The sequence below is a fragment of the Globicephala melas genome, chromosome 6 (assembly GCF_963455315.2).
Source record: "Globicephala melas chromosome 6, mGloMel1.2, whole genome shotgun sequence".
In the NCBI taxonomy this organism is placed as follows: Eukaryota; Metazoa; Chordata; class Mammalia; order Artiodactyla; family Delphinidae; genus Globicephala; species Globicephala melas.
Window position 1 is genome coordinate 13,263,708 of NC_083319.1, and position 22,258 is coordinate 13,285,965.

General features: G+C 54.1%; 1 protein-coding gene across 20 annotated transcripts in view; it reads left to right on the forward strand.

Annotated features, from left to right (window-relative positions):
* TTLL11 (tubulin tyrosine ligase like 11) overlaps window positions 1-21,685 on the forward strand; it is a 265,307-nt gene extending 243,622 nt beyond the window's left edge. For 8 of the 20 annotated variants that reach the window (XM_030858765.2, XM_060300502.1, XM_060300501.1 and 5 more), the window contains one exon: window positions 2,563-12,897. In XM_030858765.2, coding sequence (XP_030714625.1) covers window positions 2,563-2,855 — 293 coding nt within the window. In that variant the 3' untranslated portion in view covers window positions 2,856-12,897. The other 12 variants (XM_030858767.2, XM_060300505.1, XM_060300507.1 and 9 more) reach the window with 8 other exon arrangements.
* Window positions 21,686-22,258: the final 573 nt, after the last annotated feature.

The window sequence follows — 22,258 nt, forward strand, 5'->3', positions numbered from 1 at the left end:
TTTTTCCTCCAGAAAAGGTCTTCATTGTATTTTTTCGGTGCGTTATAGCTCTAATCACAGCCTGCCTCCAATTAAGGGAAGGAAACGAGTGTTCGTTGAGAAAGGTACTCAATTCTCACTATTCAGAGTGTAGACCAGCAGCCTGGGTACCACTGGCACGCTTGTCAGAAATGCAGGGTCTCGGGCCCCACCCCAGAATCTGCATTTTGACAAGATCGTGGTGACATTAAAGCTGGGGAAGGGGGTGTAGACCGCAGAGCTACTGACGCCGGCAGTCACGAACTGTTCTTCACAGTCCTGGATAAGAGACTCGAGCCAGAATGTAAATGCGTGTGGCTTCCTTTACAAAGACAAAGACTCGCTACAGAGTCCTGCCAGCTGAACTAAGCAATGTGATCGATGAGGAGGGCGATTTCCATTCTAGCCGGAGCTCCTTAGCTTGTCAGGGCCCAGGGACACGCAGTTCCTGGACTCGGCACCCGTCGGTCGACCACACTTGGAGTAGCGGTGCTCTTGAGATCACGCGGTTGGGAAGCTGGGGGCTGGGACTGCACTGGGTTTCTCGGGCTTTAGATCCTGGCCTCTTCACCCTGTGTGTACCAGATCCTCCCACCGACGGTAACACACACACACACACACACGGACGCACAGCCTAGGAGAGCCCTGGCCCAGAGTCGGTGATTAGGAAACGTCTGTCTCCTGATTGTAGACTGAGGCCTCCATTCCCCTGTGTCTCTGTCCGCACCAGGCCTCTGTTTACATTAAAAGGGTTACTGTCCTCTTTATCAACGCCTGTCAAGACCAAGCAGGGGACGTGCAGAACGTCTGGAGTCAAGAGAAGCCAAGCAAAAAAGCTTTGATGGACTTAGAAGAAGATTAAGAAAAAACAACTTTGCTCAGCTCAAGTTTCCGACGCAAAAAGATCTCTCAGATCCCAAGGTCCATGTGCAGTATTTACAAACTCCAGGCCAGGCTTCTGCCTGCAGTGACAGAGCAGCCAGCTAGCACGTCTGAGCCGGGAAACAAGGCCACTGGGGAGGTGTGGATTAGTGGAGTGGGGACTGGCCTCATCCAGAATACTGTGTGGCATTTGGTATGCCTTAGAGCCACCTTCCCCAGAAGGCCATGGAATCCCATGAATGTGGATCACAGGGTTCATTTTAACGACGACATTGGGAAGACTCAGAACCTTTCATGTAGCACAACATAGCTAAAAGCATTGGGAGTCAGAGTTTGAATTTCCAGGCCACAATTCTCTGGCTCTGTGACCTTAGGGAAGTTACTCGACATCTCTGATTGTTAGTTTCCTCATCTGTAAACTGAGGCCTCATAATAATGACCTCGAAAAGGCGTGTCTGTGAAGCACCTAGCACCGACTCACTCATGCATTCATTCACTTGTGTAGTCTGTCCCTCTGTACTGAGCGCCTGCTGGGGACCTGGCACCAGGGGGACTGAGGTGAGCTGGAGCCCGCAGTCCAGACGGAAGATAGAGATTGTTAAAGAACCACACAATAAGCCCTGAACGAGCCACCAAAGGTGCGACAGAGAAAAGTGCCAGAAGCCTCTCCCAGGAGCTGGATGTAATCTGGGGCTCAGGGGAGGTTAGCTGAGTAAGTGATTTTCAGCTGAGATCCCAAGGATGAGTAGGAGTTTATGAGGCAAAGCAGGAGAAGAACATTCCAGGGGCATAATGGGGACTCTTACTAATACCTTCCGGAATACAGTTTTGGGTAGAGAAGGGGTCAGGTATATTTTACTTTTTGAGGTCAAATTTGCATGTAGCAAAAGGCACCAATCTTAAGGTAATATAATTTGTGGATTCTGACAAATGCACACACTCACGTAACTGACACCCCTATGAGGATGTAGAACATTGCCATCAGATTGGGCTCATCTTCATACCCCTTTCCCTTATTATTAAAGCAGTGCGATGGGTTTTAATGGGAACATCTGATGGTGGCGCAGAGGGATAAGGCTTTGGGCTAGGTGTAAGTCCCAACCCCACCGCTGTGTACCCACTGGGCTTTGCCCAGGTCTCTCCACTTCTCTGAGACTCAATTTCCCCATCTGTAAAACAGGGTTCATCGAACCTTCTTCACAGGGTGGCTTAAGGGTTGAATCTGCAAGTGGTTGCAAACACCCAGCTAGACTTCCGCATGGCAGGCACTGTGAGTCAGCCCCGTGTCGTTTCCAGAATGAGACAGCGGTGGGGAGAGAGCCTGGTGGTTGGAGTCGGGTCTTCCCAGGGCAGCGTGCCGAGCCACCGCTGCACGCGTGCGCACGCGCGCGCGCGCGCGCACACACACACACACACACACCACTAACCCCAGTCACCTCTGCACGCGCGCGCGCACACACACACACACCACTAACCCCAGTCATCTCTGCACGCGCGCGCGCGCACACACACACACACACACACACCACTAACCCCAGTCACCTCTGCACGCGTGCGCGCGCGCACACACACACACACACACACCACTAACCCCAGTCACCTCTGCGCGCGCGCGCACACACACACACACACACCTCACTAACCCCAGTCTCTCACCCACAGGGATGTGTCTGCAGGCCTTCGTGGAGGCTTTTTTTTATCTGGCCCAGAGGAAGTTCAAGATGCTGCCCCTGCACGAGCAGGTAGCCTCGCTGATTGACCTGTGTGAATACCACCTGTCCCTGCTGGACGAGAAGCGCCTGGTGTGTGGCCGGAGCGCCACATCGGGGGGCCGACCCCCTCACAGTGGCACCTCGCAGGAGGCCACCCCCGCAGCCCCGCTGGCTGAGGGCCATCCCCCGCCCTGCACAAACAGTGCCCTCAAGCTCTCCCATTCCAGACACGCTCTGTCCTGAGGGCCGCTCTGTCCTCCCAGAAGAAGATTGAGCCCTTCGGAGCCCAAGAGACCCCCAGGCTTCCTGCCGGGGGAGAGATGGCAGGATGCTGAGAATTCCCACCTGAGATTCCCCCTAATCGTCTCCATGTTCTGCACTTCCAGAGGCTGCCTGATTCTCAACCGCCCTCCTCCCAGCACCTCTTGGTGGCCCACCTGCTTGCGAGCCATCAGCGGACATATGATACCCAAAACGTGACAGATGGCCTCTTCTATTCTGGGCTCATGGGAAGCCACCGCCGGGGATAAAACTGCTGTGTTTGGGGAAGGGGGCACCAACAACCCCAAGACGGAGAGCTGCGGAGAAGAAAGAACTTGAGGCAGCCGACACTGGGGTCTGCTGAGGCCCCGAAGAGAATACGGTTAGAGCCCAGGGACATCACGTGGACTTCCTACCACCCATTCTGTGAAAATGAAGTGGAAATACCCAGCAGGCCTGCGGGACTCACCCACCGCAATCATGTGCTACGTGGGTGCGGTTAACAGACCGACCTCGTTGATTTCATGAGTTTGCCTGTTGCTGCAGCGTCCCATGTGTTATTCATTAAGATATGATTAACTGAGAGGTAACTGAGGAAGGCTGCTGAAGTCTCAGAGCTGGCGGGAGCCTCTGAGATCATTTTGTTTGACCTTGACCCCAAAGCAGGCGTCCCCCCAGTCATGTGGCCTCTGATTGAAGCTCTCTATGGGTGGGGTGATCATCAAGTGTGCCCAGAGTGCGCAGGGTGCCCTGGAGGGGAGGAGAGGGCTTCAGAGGGAAGGAAAGTAAGACCTGCGTAAGGGCCAGAGCGAGCGGGAGCTTGACGTCAGAAGCCGGGCAAGGGGGAGCCGTGCCCTCCCATCCATGAGACCCTTTCCCTGTCTGCATCCGTGTCCCCAGGCGGCCCCCGCTCAGAGGGGAAGCTTCAGAGGCAGCCAAAGGTAGCATTTTGGAAAATGGCCCCAGGCAAGTCAGGGTCCAGGGCCTGCTGACCACAGGCAGACAAGAGACTGCCCTCGAACGGCCAAGCTATCCAGAGTGTTGTTGGATTTCGGGTTAATGTGGCCCTTTCCAGAGGGTCCTCGTTATAGGACCCTGGGGGCCCTGGATTTAGATGACCATCAGGCTCTGAGTGAGGAGGATGAAGGGTCTTTGAAGGCATTGATTAGCACGGTGCCTGGCACACAATAGGGCTCAGAAAATGCTCACAAATGTAGGGCCAGGGAGAAAGTCATTGGTGGCAGAGGTGTGTCCTAGACCAGCACAGACATCTTCCTTCTCCCGCTTTTCTCTTATTTATTTATTTTTTGTGTGTGTGGTACACGAGCCTCTCACTGTCGTGGCCTCTCCCGTTGCGGAGCACAGGCTCCGGACGCGCAGGCTCAGCGGCCATGGCTCACGGGCCCAGCCGCTCCGTGGCATGTGGGATCTTCCCGGACCGGGGCACGAACCCGCGTCCCCTGCATCGGCAGGCGGACTCCCAACCAGTGTGCCACCAGGGAAGCCCTATACCATTTCTTGAAGTTGATTTCCAGAAAGCGTTCACTTGCCAAAACGGGGTGCAGTCATCAGGTCCCAGACCAACCAAGCACACTGAATATTTTAGAAAAAAAAAATGTATCGACAGGCTGAATTCCAGCCACATTGTTTGAGGTGATATGTGAACATCAGCTCCCAGGATGAGGACCGTTCTCGCCCCACCCGTTGTGTGTCATCTGGAGGCAGGTTGCTGGGTGGCCCCCCAGGGTCACTGTCTAGAAGGAGTCCCTCCAGGGCAGACAGGGCCTGAGAAGCCCCACGGCCCTCGGTGAGCACTGGGGAGACGAGGCTGCCGTTTTATAGGAGGCCAGTCAGTGACAGAGCGGGCCCTATTTGCTCAATTTCTTTGAACAGGAAGAATGAAGAGGCTGCTCCGTTATTAGAGTGAGTGATAGGAGACTTCCCCCACCGACTCGTGCCTAATAGGAAGTCCCACTGTGTTTATCCCCTTTGGTAATTGCTGCTCGTTTTGTAGGGTGTAATTGAAGTGATTGCAAAAGCAGGTGTTTCCTTCCTCCTGGAAGAGAGGTGCTCCGTGGGGATCTGGGTCCCTGAGCTCTGCCCATGGGGTCAGCCCAGCCCTGAGAAGGGCCCTCGGGCTCCATCCCAGCCTCGTCTCCCCCACCCTCTCCTGCCCTTCCTGCCCCTCCTTTTGGTGTTCCCACACAGTCCAGCCACACCGACGCTGTCACTGTTCACTGACTGAGCCCCTGCAGGGCCGGCCCCCAGAGTAGCTTCAATGAACGGATGAGATCAGCTCGGTCCGTTCCAGCTTGGGCTGCGTGCATCCCTGGGCCACTGCCCGCCTCCATCCTTTCTCGCCGTGCCTGCCGTGCCCCTTCTGGTGTACCCGGAAAGCATCATTCCCCCTTCAGTGCTGGCCTTACCTGCTCCCCTCCTTCCTGCCTCCCAGGGGATGTGCTTGGCTTCTCTGCTGGTACGGTCAGGAGTTCTGTCCCCGCAGCCTGGTCAGAATGGGGCCTGTAAAGGCGATTTGGATTCGGTGAGTCTGTTGGCGCTGCTGGTCCCAACAGGCCCCTCCCCATGTGCGGGGCAGGGCCCCCTGGAGACAGGCGCCTCCGTCCCCAAACTCCTGGGTCCCTCCTGTATGTCCTCCATCCACTCTCCCAGCTCAGACCCCATCAGCTCTTAGCTGCACTGCATCAGTCTTCTGCCTCTTAAACCCCTCAACCATCTTCTGTCCCTTTCAGCCCAGGGAGGACTCTGAGAAGCACAGCGGTGACTGCACAGTCCCCCAGTCCAGTCAACCCTCTCTCCTCCCAGTTAAAGCCCAAGCCCCCGACCCGGCATTCAGGTCCCCTCGTGATCCAGTCCCCTCCTGCCTTTCCACCCGAAATCCACGCTCAGCCCCCAGCCCTCAGGAGCAGTCTCTGTGCTCCCAACAGGCCCTTTGTGTCCGTTGCTACCACTCGGGAGAGAATGTGCTGGCTCCCACCCCCTTGGGAGGGCCACGGGGCCCGGATCTGCTCGGTGCTGTCCCACCTTTGCTGTCCCCTCTGCTGGACCCTCCCTCTGTCCAGTGGAAGCTTACTTATCTTTCAAGGCCCAGCTCAAGTGTCCCCACTGCCATCCCCCCAACAGTGAGCCTCCCCCTCCTTCTACTTGTGAGAACCTGGGAAGTCCTTTGTTATCACACTTGTGCTGTGGTGTCGTGGCGTTCGTTCCCACCAAGCAGTGAGTTCTCTCACGGTCAGGCAGGTGCTGGATTCACGCTGGCCCCTCGGGCACCCACCGAGCCGGGGCCCTGCAGGTGCTGGGACTGTCCAGGGGGCCTGGGCGAGAAGCCTGAGCTGCAACACTGCTGCTCCCCAGCCCCCTGTGGATGCCCTGGCGGTTTAGTTTGTGAACGTGTCCGTGTCCCGGGACCCCAGCAGACAGTGGCTCCTCTGACCCTGGGCAGTCTCTCCGTGTTCCTTCGTGCCCGGGCTCTGCTCTGGGCTGCGTCCCCCATGGGCAACCCCATCTGGGAGACTAAGGGCCACCAGGCTGGATCATGCCCGCCACGGCTCCTCCATCGGGCATCCAGCCTGTCTCTCCAGCCCCGCAGCATCTGTGGGGGGTTGGTTAGTTCAGAGCAGATAATCCTGATGTGAATGTGGTCAGTCAGGGTGAGCAGGACCAGGTTGGGGACGAGCCTAGACATTGGAATGGTGTTCCATCCCTTTCTAGAATCAACTCCCCTTCCCACGTGAGTGTACCATCTGTTGGACGCTTCACAGTTTGCAAAGTACTTTTATCTCCATCCTCCCAGCGACCCCACAAAGGATGAGGATTCTCATCACCCTCTTTTCATAGCTGGGGGCACTGATGCCCAGGAGGTCAGGTGACTTTCCCAAGGCCTCCCAGCTGGTGAAAGGCAGAGCCCAGCCCCCAACGCCTTGCTCCTTTCTCGGCCCGATAACCGCTCTCGTAACGGCACCTCAATGCTCCTACAGCCCACCAAGGAGAGGGTTTTGGCCCCATTTCACAGACGCAGAAACCCACATCTGAGAGAGGCTGGGTGCTGGCTCAGGTGGTCCTGGGGTTCTGGGGCTTAGCTTGGGGCAGTCCCACCTGCTCTTTCGCACTGAGCTCTATGGGCTCCGGGTTCCTGAGCTGCACCGGGGGTGACAGCTCCTCTCTCACTTTGTCTCTGGGAACAGAAGACAAGAGATGGAAAGCATAATACACGTGAAAGCATTTTGTAAACCCAAATGCTGCCGGGATGCCGAGTTATCTTCAGACTGGCTTCTGGTTTCCTGCAAAGTGTAAAGGGATGAAGGGAAAAGGTTCCTCCTGGAATGTTCTAATCCATCAGGACAAATGAAGTCAGAACAGTCAGCTCCCCTCCCTCTCCTCCCCGCTTCATCCTCACGTAGTTGAAGACATTCACGGGGTGAAAAATGCTTTCCGCTGCTCCTCTGACACCTGGAATTTGCCTTGTGATTGGCAGAATATTACTCCAAAATAGCTTAATTTTTTTTCATTTCTGGATGAATGCCCTAAACTCTTCGGTCCCAGCCTTGAGAACTGGCTTAACTGGCTGGCATTTGAGCCCCTTCCCTCAAAACTCAGAAATGACGAGATCTCGCTCAGTGGCTGAGAGCTGTCCTTCTCTCCAAGCGAGGCAAACTCACCCTGACTGGTATTTTTGCCAATCTCCTACTGAGTTTGACAGATATGGGAGAAATTTTCCCATACGGTATATGAATTTCTCCCTCATGAAATATGTTCGAAATTTTTTTTTTTTTCCTGTTCCAGGGGCAAAGGAGCTTTGCAGAACAGGCAACATATTCAATTACCTCCATCTCTAGTAACCAGAAGTCCTGATTTTTCTATAACTAGGAAAACCACACAGCATACTGCTTATACATGCATGTGTGCATACACACACACACACACACACACACACACACACACTGAGCACCATTGAGCTTTGGCATAAAATGGCAAAATTGCTTCTGAGCCTTATTTAGAGAGCAGAGGAAAGAGGGTCTTTGCAGCCCTGGGGTAACATAACACGCTCACCAGGAGGCTCACAAGCAGAACATTTCCTCCGACACGAAGGCATTTGCTAAGGCGGTAGTTTGGGGCCACAGGGACGTTGCCCACCCCTCACCATGTCCCTCCAGCCCCCTCCCAGGCTGCAGAAGCAAGGCAAGGAGCTGGGGGATGAAAAGAGTCAGCAGGAGCATCTCCCTTCAGAACTTCTTGCATCAGAACGGGGAAAATGAGAATCCCAGCAGAGGCCCTGAGCGCTGTGGGAAGAGCGAGTGTCTTTGTCCGGACCTGTCGCTCTCCAGCTATGTGACCATGGCCATGGACCGGTGGTTCCACCCCCTTCCCTCTTCCTCTCCTGCACAGTGGAGATGGGTTGTAACCAATGTAAAGAGCCTGGCACCAGGAAGCGTCTTAATAGATGTCCTTTGAGGAAAGGACCAGTCTCGATATGCTTGAACTAGACAGGTGCCACAGATCACTCCCGCCCACGTGGATGGCCCTGACAGGCCAGGCTCCTCCAGGTCTGGTGGGCGGCCCCACGTGCTCGTCCCTCCTCCCTGCTGCTGCTGGACTGCGGCTTCTGCTTCTTAAAAGCCTTTAAAAATTCTTTATTAAATTTTCATGGCGCATGAAGTCGAGGTTCTGTTACTTGGCCTCAGTTGTCTTGGTAACTTCGTAAAATGCAATAATAAAACAGAGCTGAGTGTCTCTGCACGCAGGCCCCACGTAGAAACGGCTGCAAAGTACTGCAAAGTACCGACGATTTCTTCTGCGTGATAATTAGCGACAGCAAACCCAGCAGGGTTGACAGGGCTTGTTCATTTGGGGTCAGCTGGGGAGAAAGGGGATCCTTCCAATTTTTTTCTCCTCTAATGGTTAATGTCTGGCTGGGGAGCTAAATATTGCCTCAGGGAACCTGTGAGATCCTGGGGGAGATGGAGGAAGGAGTTTGGAAAAGCCCCCAGCCCTTGATCCACTGGGGACAGTCTCCCTGAGGGAGGGAGTGACGTGCCCCTAGAGCCTGGCCACGCCGTAGAGAGTCTGGCGGCACGCCTGCCCTCGAGGAGAAACTGGCTCCTTCCAGCTTTGTGTGGGCGGCAGCCGCTGCCCACAGCGCCAGGCTGGGTAGGGGTGTGTTGCAAGCTCGGCCCCCATGGGGAGGCTCAGGGCAGGGCAGCTCCCTGGAGAACTTAGTGGTTCGAGCTGCTCCAGAGAGGCCACCTGGTGCTGCTGACACACCTGGTGGCCCTGTCCTGGCGCCAGCCCTGCCCTTGACCCTTTGGGGGGAGCCTGTGTCTGCTCTGAACATTTCTCAGCCTGTGGACCAGCCGGTGGAAAGAGAAAGGCAGATGGCCTTGGGTTATAAATAAATGGGATCCCTGCCCCTTGGAAACCACCACCCAATGGCGTCAGAGAGGCGTCGTCTCCCACAGCCCCTCCGCAGTGGGGGCCCCTCGGATTCTCCATTTTGTGAAACATTCAGATCCTACACATTCTCCGTGCTCCAACTCTGTGCCAGCCTCTTGGTCTTAGACTCCTGTGCCCGCAGGTCATGGCTTGGCCGTGCAGTAAGAGCTGCCACCCTGCTCCCTGCTGAAGAAACCCAGGTTTGTCACCCACGGTCCCCCCACCAGGTGGGGAGGCTGCTCCAGCAGCCTGGGACGTTAGCACTGCCTTGGCCCATGGCAACCAGGCCAGGCATACCTTCCAGGGGTCTTTCCATGCAGCTGCCTCCCACAGAAGCCCTGGGCATCTGGTGGTGCCCCTCAGGGCTCAGACCGCACTCTGTTTTTAACCCAAGCAGCTCCAGCTTTGTCTCTAAGTAATGCGCTTTGTTATAACATTCTATCCACGGCCAGAGCATTTCCAACCTGTCAATCTCACACATGGGACACTGGAAGCCCAGAGAGGGCAAGGGCCCTGCCCAAATGCCCAGCAAGTTAGGGATGTGAGCTCAGGCCTCCTCAGCGAAGGAATCTGAAGAGCAGAAGCCAGGGCCAGCCTGTAGTTCAGGGTTTTCAACTAGATTCCATGGTGCCCAAGAGCAGCTCGGCTGTTCCGTTTTTGTTTGTTTCTTTCTTCCTTTTCTGTTGTTTTGGTGGTTGTTCTGTCTTATATATTGCGGCTGCATGTAAGGAAATAGCTTCAAACGCCATCATCATCATCATCACTTCCAATTTTCTACCTGTGGCAAAACTGGGGCCCTGGGAGAAGTAACTTGTTTGAAGTCATGACCAGAACAGCCTCCTCCCACCGCCGCCTGAGCCCAGCCATGGCTCCTGGAAGATGTGCATCGTGCTGGCAACAGTGACCCGTCAGGGCGGGTTCACCCCAGGGCCCGAGGCAGGAGCTGGACCGTCCTCTCGCACCCCCCATAGAATGGTTGGGGGACCTCGGAGGCCGGTGCTGGGCTCATTTCTCACTTGGCCTCAGTCATCAGGCAGGAGCCATGTGATCTGCTCAGACACTCAACCTCAATAGCTCCTCCCCAGGCGCTGCCATAGCTGTGCTTCGAGCCATTTCCAGGGCCAGTGGCCGTGGCATCAGTGGGTCACTGGGTCTGTCACTGACGGTGCTGGAGAAAAATACAGCCCAGACTGGCAGGTCAGAAGTCTGCGGGCATGGCCCAGACGCCAGCTGCAGCAGCCGCTTATTGAAGGCTCATGTCTTAGCTTTAAGGTCCTGTACATGTTGCTTTGGGCTCCATATTATGTCCATATTTTAGTCAGGATGCTGACTTACGTGATGCTGAGCCAAACCCCCGAATCACAGCAGCTGAACACCCCTGTGGTTTACTTCTTGCCTGTGCAGATCTGACAGGGTCAGGGGGCCCTCCAGGGTGACACTCCTCCGTGCAGGGTCCCGGCTGCTTCCTGCCTGGCCTCTTTCTCCTCAAGGACGGCTTCCCAGTTGCCTCCAAAAGGAAGAGAAGACTGGAGGACTGCAGGAGTGGGTTGTTCAGGGAGAGGTGACTTCACCTCCACCCACATGCCCTTGGCCAGCATCTGGTCACCTGGCCCCAACCTGAGTGCAGGGGATACTGGGAAATGTGTTCTTCCTGTACATCCAAGTCAAAACAATGAAATGGGGCTGGGTGGACACACGTTACCTTTTTGCCTCAATTCATATTTGTTTTACTATAAAAATGCTTCAATCTTCAAATAAAACTTCTGCTCCAAGAAAGTGACTGTGTTTATCTTACAGCTGCACAGAGCATCTCACCCCCACCACATACTCTCCACTTGAGAAGCACAATGTGATGGGGGCCACATGGGTTTCCTAAGACTCCAGAGTCAGGGGATTCTGGGAATATCTTGTGTCTTCCCACTAAGAACTCCAGTCCTAGGCTCTGTGGCTTGGCTGCAGCCCAGCTCCAAGCTCCTTCGGGAGCCTTCCCATCCCCTGGAAAGCCCAGTCCAAAGCAGGTCACTGCAGTTTCCCCTTGAGGATCGGGGCCAGGAGTGGAGAATAGATGAGGAGCCCAGACAGAGTGTGTGCCCTTCCCAGGCTGGAGCAGAGCCCACAGCCCAAGGCGCTGGAGTCTTCAGGCCTAGAGACAGGTGGTCTGGCCACGCCAGCTCTAGCTATAGGTCTGCTGAGGAGGTCGGCCCTGCACAAAGCAGCCTCAGTGCGGGTAATCGAATGGCATCAGGGCTCCTCCGGTAGCTGGTGGAAGCCGTGTCACAGCGCAGGGTGATCTGAATGTAACCACATTCCTCATTCACATTCCCTGAGCACATACAACGGCCACACCGTGCCAGGCACGTTGCCTGTGTTCATTTAGTCTGAGAAGCGTGCTCGGGAAATGGACACTCTTACTATCTCCCCATTTTACAGATGAGGAAACTGAGGTTCAAAACTGAGATGAAGTGACTTGGCTTAGAAATGCCAAAGCCAATTTGGGATCCTGGCCTCGTGGAGACGGGATCTCACTCCAGATGGTTCTCCTCTGTGCTGCCGCGATGGGCCCCTCTTGGAAGGGCGGGTGAGTCCCACCAACAGAGGCAGCTGAGAACATGTAGAAGTGGGAGGCTCTGGGGAGACCTTGAGTAGCACCACATCAGCAAACACTTCTCTGAAAAGCCCTGGCATGTAATAAAAAAGGCCTCGCCGTTCTCTGCTTCCTGGAAGGCACCCCAGCCCAGCCAGGTTTACAGAACAGGAGGCCTTGGGAATTGCTCGGCTGGGCAGCAAAGTGATGGCGGTGGGGGGGAACCTAGGAGGCCAGGTTCCCATAACTGGGACAGGAGTGTGCCGGGCAGTGTGGGCAAGGGTGGCCGGTGGTGAAAACGGTGTCCATGTGTGGAGGACCAGCTTTGTCCCAGGCCCCAGAGTCACCCTGGCCATTGGGTGATATCACTACCCTTTCACAGCTGGGGAAACTTAGGTCTGGAGAAGCTTCTCACCTTGCCTAAGGCTGCAGTTGCCTGCCCTCCGCCAGCCCACAGGCCACCAGAGAGACTCTGCAGTGGACAGCAGGAAGAGGGAAGCAGCTGCCCCCATTACTGCAAGGTCAAAACATCCCAGGACTCCAGCCACCCCTGTGGGAGCCACCAACGTCACGACATCCAGAACGTCAACCCTGACCCGGGCTCCCAGTCCAGAAATGACACTCTTGTTTCAGCCCTTTGTGCTCACATGCTGTGTGTCAAGTGGCACCTGACGGGCTGGGGAGGGACAGGAGCCTCCTTACAGCCGACGGGGGCCCTGAGTGCAGGGGCAAAGCGCCCTTGGCTTCCTAGTCAGGAAACGTTCACACACATTCCACACTCTTGATAAAATATGGAAGGATATTATACGTTTTACAGGGGTTCCCTTTATTGAAAAAAAAGCTTTTAAAGAGTTTTGATTCTTATAATGTATCTGGAAAATTCACGTTCATGGAAATTCATTCCCCGAGGACATGGTAAAATGAGCCTCCGCTGCATGGGAATGACGCTCAGCCACCTGGGCTTCTTGTGGTTGCTGTAATTTTCTTCTTCTTCTTTTTTTTAATGTTGTGTTAGTTTCAGGTGCACAGCAAAGTGATTCAGTTATACACACACACACACACACACACACACACACACACACATACATATACACAAATATATCTATTCTTTTTCAGATTCTTTTCCATTACAGGTTATTATAAGATATAGAATATAGTTCCCTGTGCTCTACAGTAGGTCCTTGTTTATTTTATAGATTGTCGTGTGTATCTGTTAATCCCAAACTCCTAATTTATCCCTTCCCCCTACCTTTTCCCCTTTGGTAGCCATAAGTTTGTTTTCTGTCTGTGAGTCTATTTCTGTTTTGAAAATAAGTTCATTTGTACCATTTTTTTAGATTCCACATATAAGTGATATTTGTCTTTCTGTGTCTGACTTACTTCACTTAGTATGATAATCTCTAGGTCCATCCACGTTGCTGCAAATGGCATTATTCCATTCTTTTTTATGGCCGAGTAATATTCCATTGTATACAGGTACCACATCTTCTTTATCCATTCGTCTGTCGACGGGCATTTACGTTGCTCCTTTGTCTTGGTTGGAAATAGTGCTGCTGTGAACACTGGGATGCATGCAACTTTTCAAATTAGAGTTTTCCCCCAATATATGCCAAGAGTTAGGATTGTTGGATCATATGGTAACTCTATTTTAGTTTCTTACGGAACCTCCATAATGTTCTCTATAGTGGCTGCAATAATTTTTTAAAAATATGCAGTGGAGATACATATATAAATGCCCATATGATATTAATGCATATATATAATGACTAAAACAAATAAAAACAGCTCAAAAAGATGTACAGTGACAAGTAATCTCCCTTTCACCCCTGTGCTTCAATTCTCCAGTCTGTCCCCAGAGGCAGCTATAGTTTCTGGGTTTTGTGTGTTCCTTTCAAAGACAGTCTGTACACGTACATGAATTCTTACGTGTGTGTATCCACCAACCGGCACTCTACTTTTCACTTAACACTGTTTCTGGGAGGTTGTTGCGTGATATGTTCATGTCAGCTGACCTCAGATTTTTTTTTTTTTTTTTTTTTTTTTGCGGTACGCGGGCCTCTCACTGTTGTGGCCTCTCCCGTTGCGGAGCACAGGCTCCGGACGCGCAGGCTCAGCAGCCATGGCTCACGGGCCCAGCCGCTCCGTGGCACGTGGGATCTTCCCGGACCGGGGCACGAACCCGCGTCCCCTGCATCGGCAGGCAGACTCTCAACCACTGCGCCACCAGGGAAGCCCTGGCCTCAGATTTTTAATGGCACCATTGTCATGCCATTATGCGAAACACTATAATGACTTAGAATATTTTCGTTTACTTAAATGGCCCCCAATCGATGCATTTAGTTTGTTTCCGGTTTTCTGTTACTACATAAAGTGCCGCAGGGATTGTTCTTGTACACACATCTTTATGCACAGGTATGAGTACATCCTACAGGTCGAATTACTAGGTCAAAGGGTATATGCATTTTAAATTGCAATCAATATTGCCAAATTGCCCTCCCAAGAGGCCACACCGATTTTCAGTCCCACCAACACTGTGTGAGAGGGCCAGCTCCCCCATCCTCCCCAACGAGGCTCGTTATCAAAACGCTAACCTTTGCCAGTCGGTGGGTGAAAAAAACATGGCAGCATCTCATTACAGATTGAATTTGTTTCTCTTACAAATGAGGTTGAGAAGCTTTCTTCTGTGTTTCAAAGTCGTGAGTATTTCCTTTCCTACAAACTGGCTGCTCGTGTTCTTTGCCCATTTTTCGACTGGTCTTTTTCTTGTTGATTTGCAGCATCACTTTGCAGATGAAAAGAATTAGGCTTTTGTCATATTTTTTGGCAAAATATGTGTTCTATACGGGCCGTTTTTTGGCAGCCAACTGTCTCTCTACCTCAACAAATTCTCCACAGGCTGCCAGAGTGGTCTTTCGGAAATGCCACTCTGATCATGTCCCCCTCCTCCCGAAAGACACAAAACGGCTTCCTGCCACCTGGATCCAGCTCAGACTCCCCACTTGGTTTGGGGAACCTGCCCATTTGGGGCCCAGCTTTCTCCCGCCCCAACAAAAGGCCCACCACATGCAGCCGTGAGGGTTGTGCACTGTGCAGGGGGCAGTGACACCCAGGGAAGGACCTTGGGGGCATCCCCTGGAGGTGGACAGCGGGGCAGCCCGCCGAGAGGCTGCCTCTTTCTCCGGTGAACCTTAGCTCAGGACTCAGCACACTTTCGACCATTCCTCAAAGCCCCATCTCTTCCATTCCTCCAGGGCTAGGTCCAGGCTCTTCCTTCCGCCCCAGATGCGACCCCTCCCCTGTGGCCTGGTAAGCTTCCTCCTCTGCAAAGCTGACCCCACTTTCACAGGCTGGCTTGGGTCCCCCCGCCCCAGCCTTTGTGTGCCCCTTTAACCCACTGCAAGGTGATTCTCTCTCTAGGGGAGGGCTGTGTGCATTCACTCCTGGATCCCACCCCCGGTCAGAGGAGGTGCTCAGGAAATGTGTGTGGAATGAATAAATGAGGGAATGAGCGAAGGCGGCCTTCTTTTATTTTTAAAAGAACTTTTTAAACTGAGGCAGTATAGTTGATGTACAATATTACTGATATATAAGTTACAGGTGTACGATATAGTGATTCGCAATTTTTAAAGGTTATACTCATTTATAGTTATTGTAAGATGTTAGCTGTATTCCCTGTGTTGTACAATATATCCTTGGAGGTTATTTTATACATCATAGTTTGTACCTCTTAATCCCCTCCCCCTGGATTGCCCCCGCCCCCTCCCCTCCCCATCACCCACCCACTGGTAACCACTAGTTTGGTCTCTGTATCTGCTAGTCTGTGAAGGTGGCCTCCTGACTGCTGAAGCCAGTGCAGGTGAGGAGTGAGGGGTGAAGACCCAGTATCCCCTCAGCCTTCTCAGCCTAATGTAAAGTTGTGCATTTACCCGATAGGCTGTTTTTTTTTGTATAAATCTCCATTAAACACTTTGAAAAATGCAAATTAAAAAAAAAGCCCAGCAGACTGGCTCTTCCCAGGTAATTATAGTAGACCCTGCAAGTCTGTACTGAGGCCGTTTTATTTAGTAGGTCTATGGCTCTTCCCAGATTATAAATGAAAGCCCTTCAGGGAGCAGGTTATTCTCCCTCCCCTAAATTCCCCAGGGCGGGGCATTGCAAGAGGACTCAGTGGGCACAAACACCGTTGCCATGGGGCTCGCACAGGGGAGCGGGGGCCCAGGGACCCTTCCTGGTCGATAGGGGCCAGTGGGATGTAGGCTCTAAAGCAGGTCCTTCCTCCTAAACCCCAAACCCTCGCTGGCAGCCCCCATCTGGGCCAGCCCTCCATCCGTCCCCCAGCGGGGAAGGTACCCACGGCTCCCCAGCCCCGCGCCGTCCCCCCGGGGCGCCTGCAGGACTTCCTGCCGCGCCACCCACCTCCACTGCTCAGCTGCCATCAGTCCTTCGCCTGCATCCTGGGGACCTTTAAACACGTGAGTCAGATAACGATCCTCACAGCTGCACTTCCCTGCCTGGCTCCTGTGGCCCCTCTGGATTCCCGTGCCCTGTGCCCTGTGGGGGGTCCGTACCTCTGCCAGGGACCCTGTGACCTGGCTAAGGCCTGCTCAGCTGGCTCACCCCTCTCCCTTTCCTGCCAGCACCGTGCCAACCCTGGGGAGGTGGGGATATGAGCAAAACCAGACATGGCCCTGCCCACCTGATGCTGCGAGATGGACGGGGGTTAACTAAGAGCAGAGAGGAGGCAGCACGGAGGGAGGCCCTGCGCACAGATCCGGCTCAGAGAACGAGGACGGCGTGGGGCAGGGGAGGCTGGCAGAGGGCCAGCCCTGCAGGCAGTGCAGGCCACCCTGAAGATGTCCTCCTTGCCACTGGAGAGCGTTCAGAGGACACTGTGGTCGGGGCTGTGGTTTGACAGACAACTGAGCTTAGGATTGGAGGGTGGACCACGGAGTGGGACGGTGTGCAGGGATCCCGGCGATGGGAAGCTGGCGGCGGCCCCGGTGATAAAGGGCCGTGAGAATTGATGGCGCTCCTCATGACGGTTATTTAATGCCCTCTCCCCTCCCTCCAGGACGGCAGGGCCTTGTCCATCCCACTGGCAGCCCTGGCAGCACCTAGCACACAACTCAGTACCTAGTAGGTGGAATGTTCTGGGAATGAATGACAGGTTAGAGAGGGGATAGTAATCAAATAATGGATTTAACAGGTGGGGAAACTGATGCTCTATGTCGTGGAGCAGTGTGTCACCTGGGTGAGCTGGCGACGACCCCGGCACGGGGCAGCCCTGAAAACCCTGTCCCCGCCCACCTTGCTCACAAAGACCTGTTTTCATAACTTGTCATTTCCCTACACGCCCACAGGCAGGGACACACACTGCGCCGCTGGATAAATCTGGGCCACTTTTCAGCATCGTTTAACATCCCGGGAAGGTTGGATCACGTGGCCTCCAGCAGCAGCCCATTAGCTGACAGGCTGAAGCATATCATATTGAATTCCACGGCCCGCGGAGCCCGGGAGACGCCGTGCTGCTCGGAAATCTGCGCTGAGTTATTAGGCGGCGATCGTCCTGCGCGTTTCCTGCAGTGAACACGTTGCCCCCCTCCTCTTGCCAGGACTGGTTCCCCAGACCTCCAGTGGGAGTGGGAGGACCTTGAACTCACTCCCTGGCTATAGCTTGAAAGGAGGAGGGGATGAGCCGGAAGGGAGATGGTAGCGGGGCAGGGACCCGTGCGGGGGGCTGACTGTGAGTGCTGCTTGCAGAGAGATGGTCTGGAGGCATTGCGCTGGCCTCCTGCCCACCCCCGCAGCCCCCCCAGCCCTCATCCTGTGTCTCCCTGCTCCCCCACCCCCGCCCCTGTGTGCCGTGGCCCTTGGCCACAGCTGCAGCAGGACCTATGGACAGGCCAGCCAGGGACTCGGCCGCTGACGCCCACAGCCTGGCCACGGCACGAGGCATCTGCCTCCGCCCTACCTCCTGGGACCCCACGGGCCTGAGCTGCTGCCTTCGGCACGTGCCACGCACCCTGACCACCGCCCTGTACAAACTAAACTGGGACACATCACTATATGGTGAGGACACTCAAGATGGCGGCTCTCTTGCTCTGTAGATCCCCTGCTCGACCAGGCCCTGCTTCTCCTACACCCTGTCACACGAGCATCATCACCCCCTCCCCCAGCTAGAGATTGTTCTAGTCCTTAGGCTAGATGGTCGTTAACTCGAAATGCGTGCGTGACGGGCCCCAGCTGCTGGTTTCCCTGGTGACTGATGAGCCAACCTGACGTCAATTGCGCTATAAACGGCAGCCTCCTTCTCCCTCAAGTAGCCAAGATGGCTGCCGTGCCCCGCCTGCTGCCCACGGTGGGGTGTTGCTCCAGGATCCTCTGGTTCGAACGTGCAAGAAGACACTTTATCCGATTAACCATCGATGTCTCTGGCTGTTGCCAGGCTCTTTCTTCGGTCTCATGGCTGGACAACTACAAGACTTGCAGGCCTGCGGGGTGCAGCCCAACTGCTGTCGGCCAGGAAGCCGAGGAAGCCGAGGAAACTCCTGTGAACGCCGAGATGTTGGAAGGTAAGGACGGGGGGGAACCGCAAACTGTGTGGTGATCGGGGAGGGGCGCGGTGCGGGGGCCGCCCCTGCACTTGGGGCCCTGCGACAGCTGACCGCTGTAAGAGATGCCCTATTCTTCCACTACACTGACGATGCTCTGTTACCCTCGCTCTCCAGTTTAAGAGTAGCAGCCCCGTGCTCCCGGCTCATCTGACTGCACGGGGATGGCTGGTGCGTACAGACCTGGCTTAGCTATCAAATACTTAGGCGTTCTCCGGTTGGGCAAGACGAGATACCCACACCCTCCACCCCTCAACGGCTACAGACACGGCCTTTAGGGATATTATTTCAGAGACAGGCCTGTGGCCAGTTACCCGGAAGGAGTGGTTGAGGCCTGGGGCAATGGCAAAATACTAGGTACCCTGGTGCTCCTGGTCCCAGCTGCGGGGGGGGGGGGGGGGGGGGGGGGCAGAGCTACGTGCAGCCTAGGTGTGTCGTAACAGGTGGAAGCCATTACAAAAGGCCTACCCACGTTGTTGAGCAATGCAAAACCCACCACTGGGGGGTCTAGAACAGCTGTGTGTGACATACGGGACCCCTATGAATATCACTGGTGACCAAGGGACCCGCCCTGAAGTTGAGGAATGGGCCGCTAAGAATGCCACACGCTGCCGTTTTCACCCGCCCTCCAGCCCCAGTGCCGCCGGCTGAACTGATAGGCTGCTGGGCCAGTTAACCATATAGGGATGGGAACCCGCCCTCAGCTGTGGATCAGCAGGCTAACGCAAGCCCGGAACTATCACTGAGCATCCCAGGAGCCGTCGTCCCAGTGCCTACGCTATGTTAACCAGAGCCAACTAGTCCCCATCCGACTACGGCTCTCGACCACCAAAGAGCCGGCGACAGCTATGGGCCAGGACAATAACTCACTTCTGCTCTTGCCATGCGATCTGCCCCCGGGGGGCGCGTTATAAGATGGCCCTGGGGCTGGCAGGTAGTCCCTGGTGATTTGGGTTCCCTGCCCCGTGGGGAACAGGACAGATTTTGCCTGCTGGAGAAAGCAGCGTTGCATTAGCCCTGCGGTCGATTGCCATGTGCCTGCTCCGTGGCATGGCACTGCAGGCCAGGGCGATAACCGCAGGCGGGGGTGGTGCTAGCCCAGCATGCTGTCACCGCTCGTATTTTGCTCAGTGGTCGCGATATCCCTTGTACCGCGCCTGTTAAGCATCTTAGGTCCCTAGTCTGGGCGGAAGGCATCCGGTTACGGACTGGGCAACAACGGCTGCCTCACTGCAAAAGGAGTCTGACTGTTGGGTCTCCAGCGAGATGCCGTTGTCGTCCTGCTCTGGACTCCCATGAAAAATTGACCGGATAAGTGCCTTACCCTTGATACTGGTTAGGTGCTGTGTCTGTATCGCACGTGTGGTATCTGGTTGCAGTGCCCCTCTGCATACCTGACCCCAGGGATATTGCGGAAGAGGGGCGAGCCAGATGGCAAGGGTCGCGCAGGGGACGTAGCGGGGGAGTGTGTGGTCAGGCCACTCAAGATGGCGGCTCTCTTGCTCTCTGTACGTCCCCTGCTCGACCAGGCCCTGCTTCTCCTACACGCTATCACCTGAGCATCTTTACCCCCTTCCCCAGCTAGTAATTGTTCTAGTCCTTAGGCCAGAACGGCTCCACCTGCTAGTTTCTTAAAGGGAAACAACTGCCCTCGTGATGGTGATGGTCATTAACCAGAGGGGCGGTGAGGGATGGGCCCCAGCCGCGGTTTCCCTGGTGACTGATGAGCCAACCTGACGTCAGTTCCCCTGTAAATGGCAGCCTCCTTCTCCCCTGAGTAGCCGAGATGGCTGCCGTGTCGTACCTGCCGTCTGCTGTACACCGTGGAGTGTTGCTCCAGGACCCTTTGTTTTGGACGTGTAAGATCCCCTGTCCAATAAACCACTGATGTCTCCGTGGCTGTTTCCAGGCTCTTTCTTTGGTCTTGAGGCTGGACAACTGCAAGGCTTGCAGGCCCGTGGGGTGCAGCCCAGCACGTGTGCACACCGATATACAGACCACCTGGACAGAACCACGCTCAAACACACACATCCCATCCCAACGTGTAGGCGATATCTACCCACACGGACCCACGCCACACCCATCACACCTAGTGTCCCTGGCTCTCACACCTACACGCACACACATACATTTGCACACACGCTTCTACATGCATTTTGAATTTCCAAGCGGCAGATAAACTTTTGTGATTAATTCCTACTTTTATTGCTCTGTGGTCAAGAAATATGACCTTTCCCTTTATGAACCTACTTTGTGCCGAGCATCGTTAGGTGCTAAGTGTACAAAGTTGAATAAACTTGGACCCTACAGCCTAATAACAAAACAAATTCACCTTGACAATCTGATGTGATACCTGATGCAGCAGAATCACAGCGCTTACATTTTCTCAATATATTTTATATATTTTTCTCTACTTAGGTTGTTTCCTTTTTTGTTTCTATTACCTAAACACTGTTAGACCAAAAGCATATTTTCATTGCTGTCCTCATTTGCTTTTCTTGAATTACTAGTTCGAACGGGCATATTCTCCCCTATTTACTGTCCATTTGTATTGCTTCTTTGTGACTTGCCATTTCATATCCTTTGCCTGCTTTTCTGCTAGTATGATTGTTTATTTCTCCAGATTTCCAATTATTTGTCTTTTGCAATACTCTTAGATAATTCTTCAAGCCGAAGTTCTAGCATGGACCACGACTTTGACTTCTAAGCACACGTGTTCTGTTTTTTGCTCTTAGCAATGATATGCTTTAATCCCCAGTTCTTCTTTTCAAAGTCCCTCCTTCTTCTTAGCAGCACGCTCCCATTTGTTGAAGAAGCATCATTGAGTTACTTCAACATCATTCAGGACCTACGGAGAGACTTCTGCAGACTGGTACGCTAAGGCTTGGTGGACCGTGGAGAGCAAAGCAAGACTCACTGCCAGTGGAGACAACAGTCCAGGAAGGAATCTCCCTGGGAATTTGCCCTCCAGGTTGGCATGCTTGTCCGTTCCTCCATACAGGCTGTGCCCACACCCCTCCCACTGGGGGCAGGGGTCCGGGAGCAGCTCCCCCTCCCCCTCCTCTGATCGCAGGCGTCACTCAGAACACTTGTTAAACTTCAGATTCCATGGATTTGGAGATATAGATGCAAACTCATGATTTCTAAAATGTGTATATATACGTGCACATGTATATGTGTTTGAATGTATTTTTTTTGTTTGTTTGTTTGGCTGCATTGGGTCTTTGCTGCTGCGCGAGGGCTTTCTCTAGTTGTGGCGAGTGGGGGTTACTCTTCGTTGTGGTGTGCGGGCTTCTCTTGTTGCAGAGCATGGGCTCTAGGCATGCTGGCCTCAGCAGTTGCAGCATGCGCACTTAGTAGTTCTGGCTGGCAAGCTCTAGAGCGCAGGCTCAGTAGTTGTGGCGCGTGGGCTTGGTTGCTCTGCGGCATATGGGATCTTCCCCGATCAGGAACCGAACCCTGCACTGGCAGGTGGATTCTTAACCATTGTGCCACCAGGGAAGTCCTGAATGTATATTTGTACACACACACACACACTCTACATTTATTTCCTAGCTCTGTCTGCTGAAAAGGTCAAGAAGGAAGGATATTCTAGCAGCTCTCAGCTCTTGGTCTGTAATTCCATTCCCCAGAGTTCCTCAGAGAAATGACTAATCCCAGAGCTGGGGCAGGGTAGGTACATGATGAGCCTGGGACATCTCGTGAGGCTAGAAAGTAAGGGAATGTTCAAAAACCACATCGAG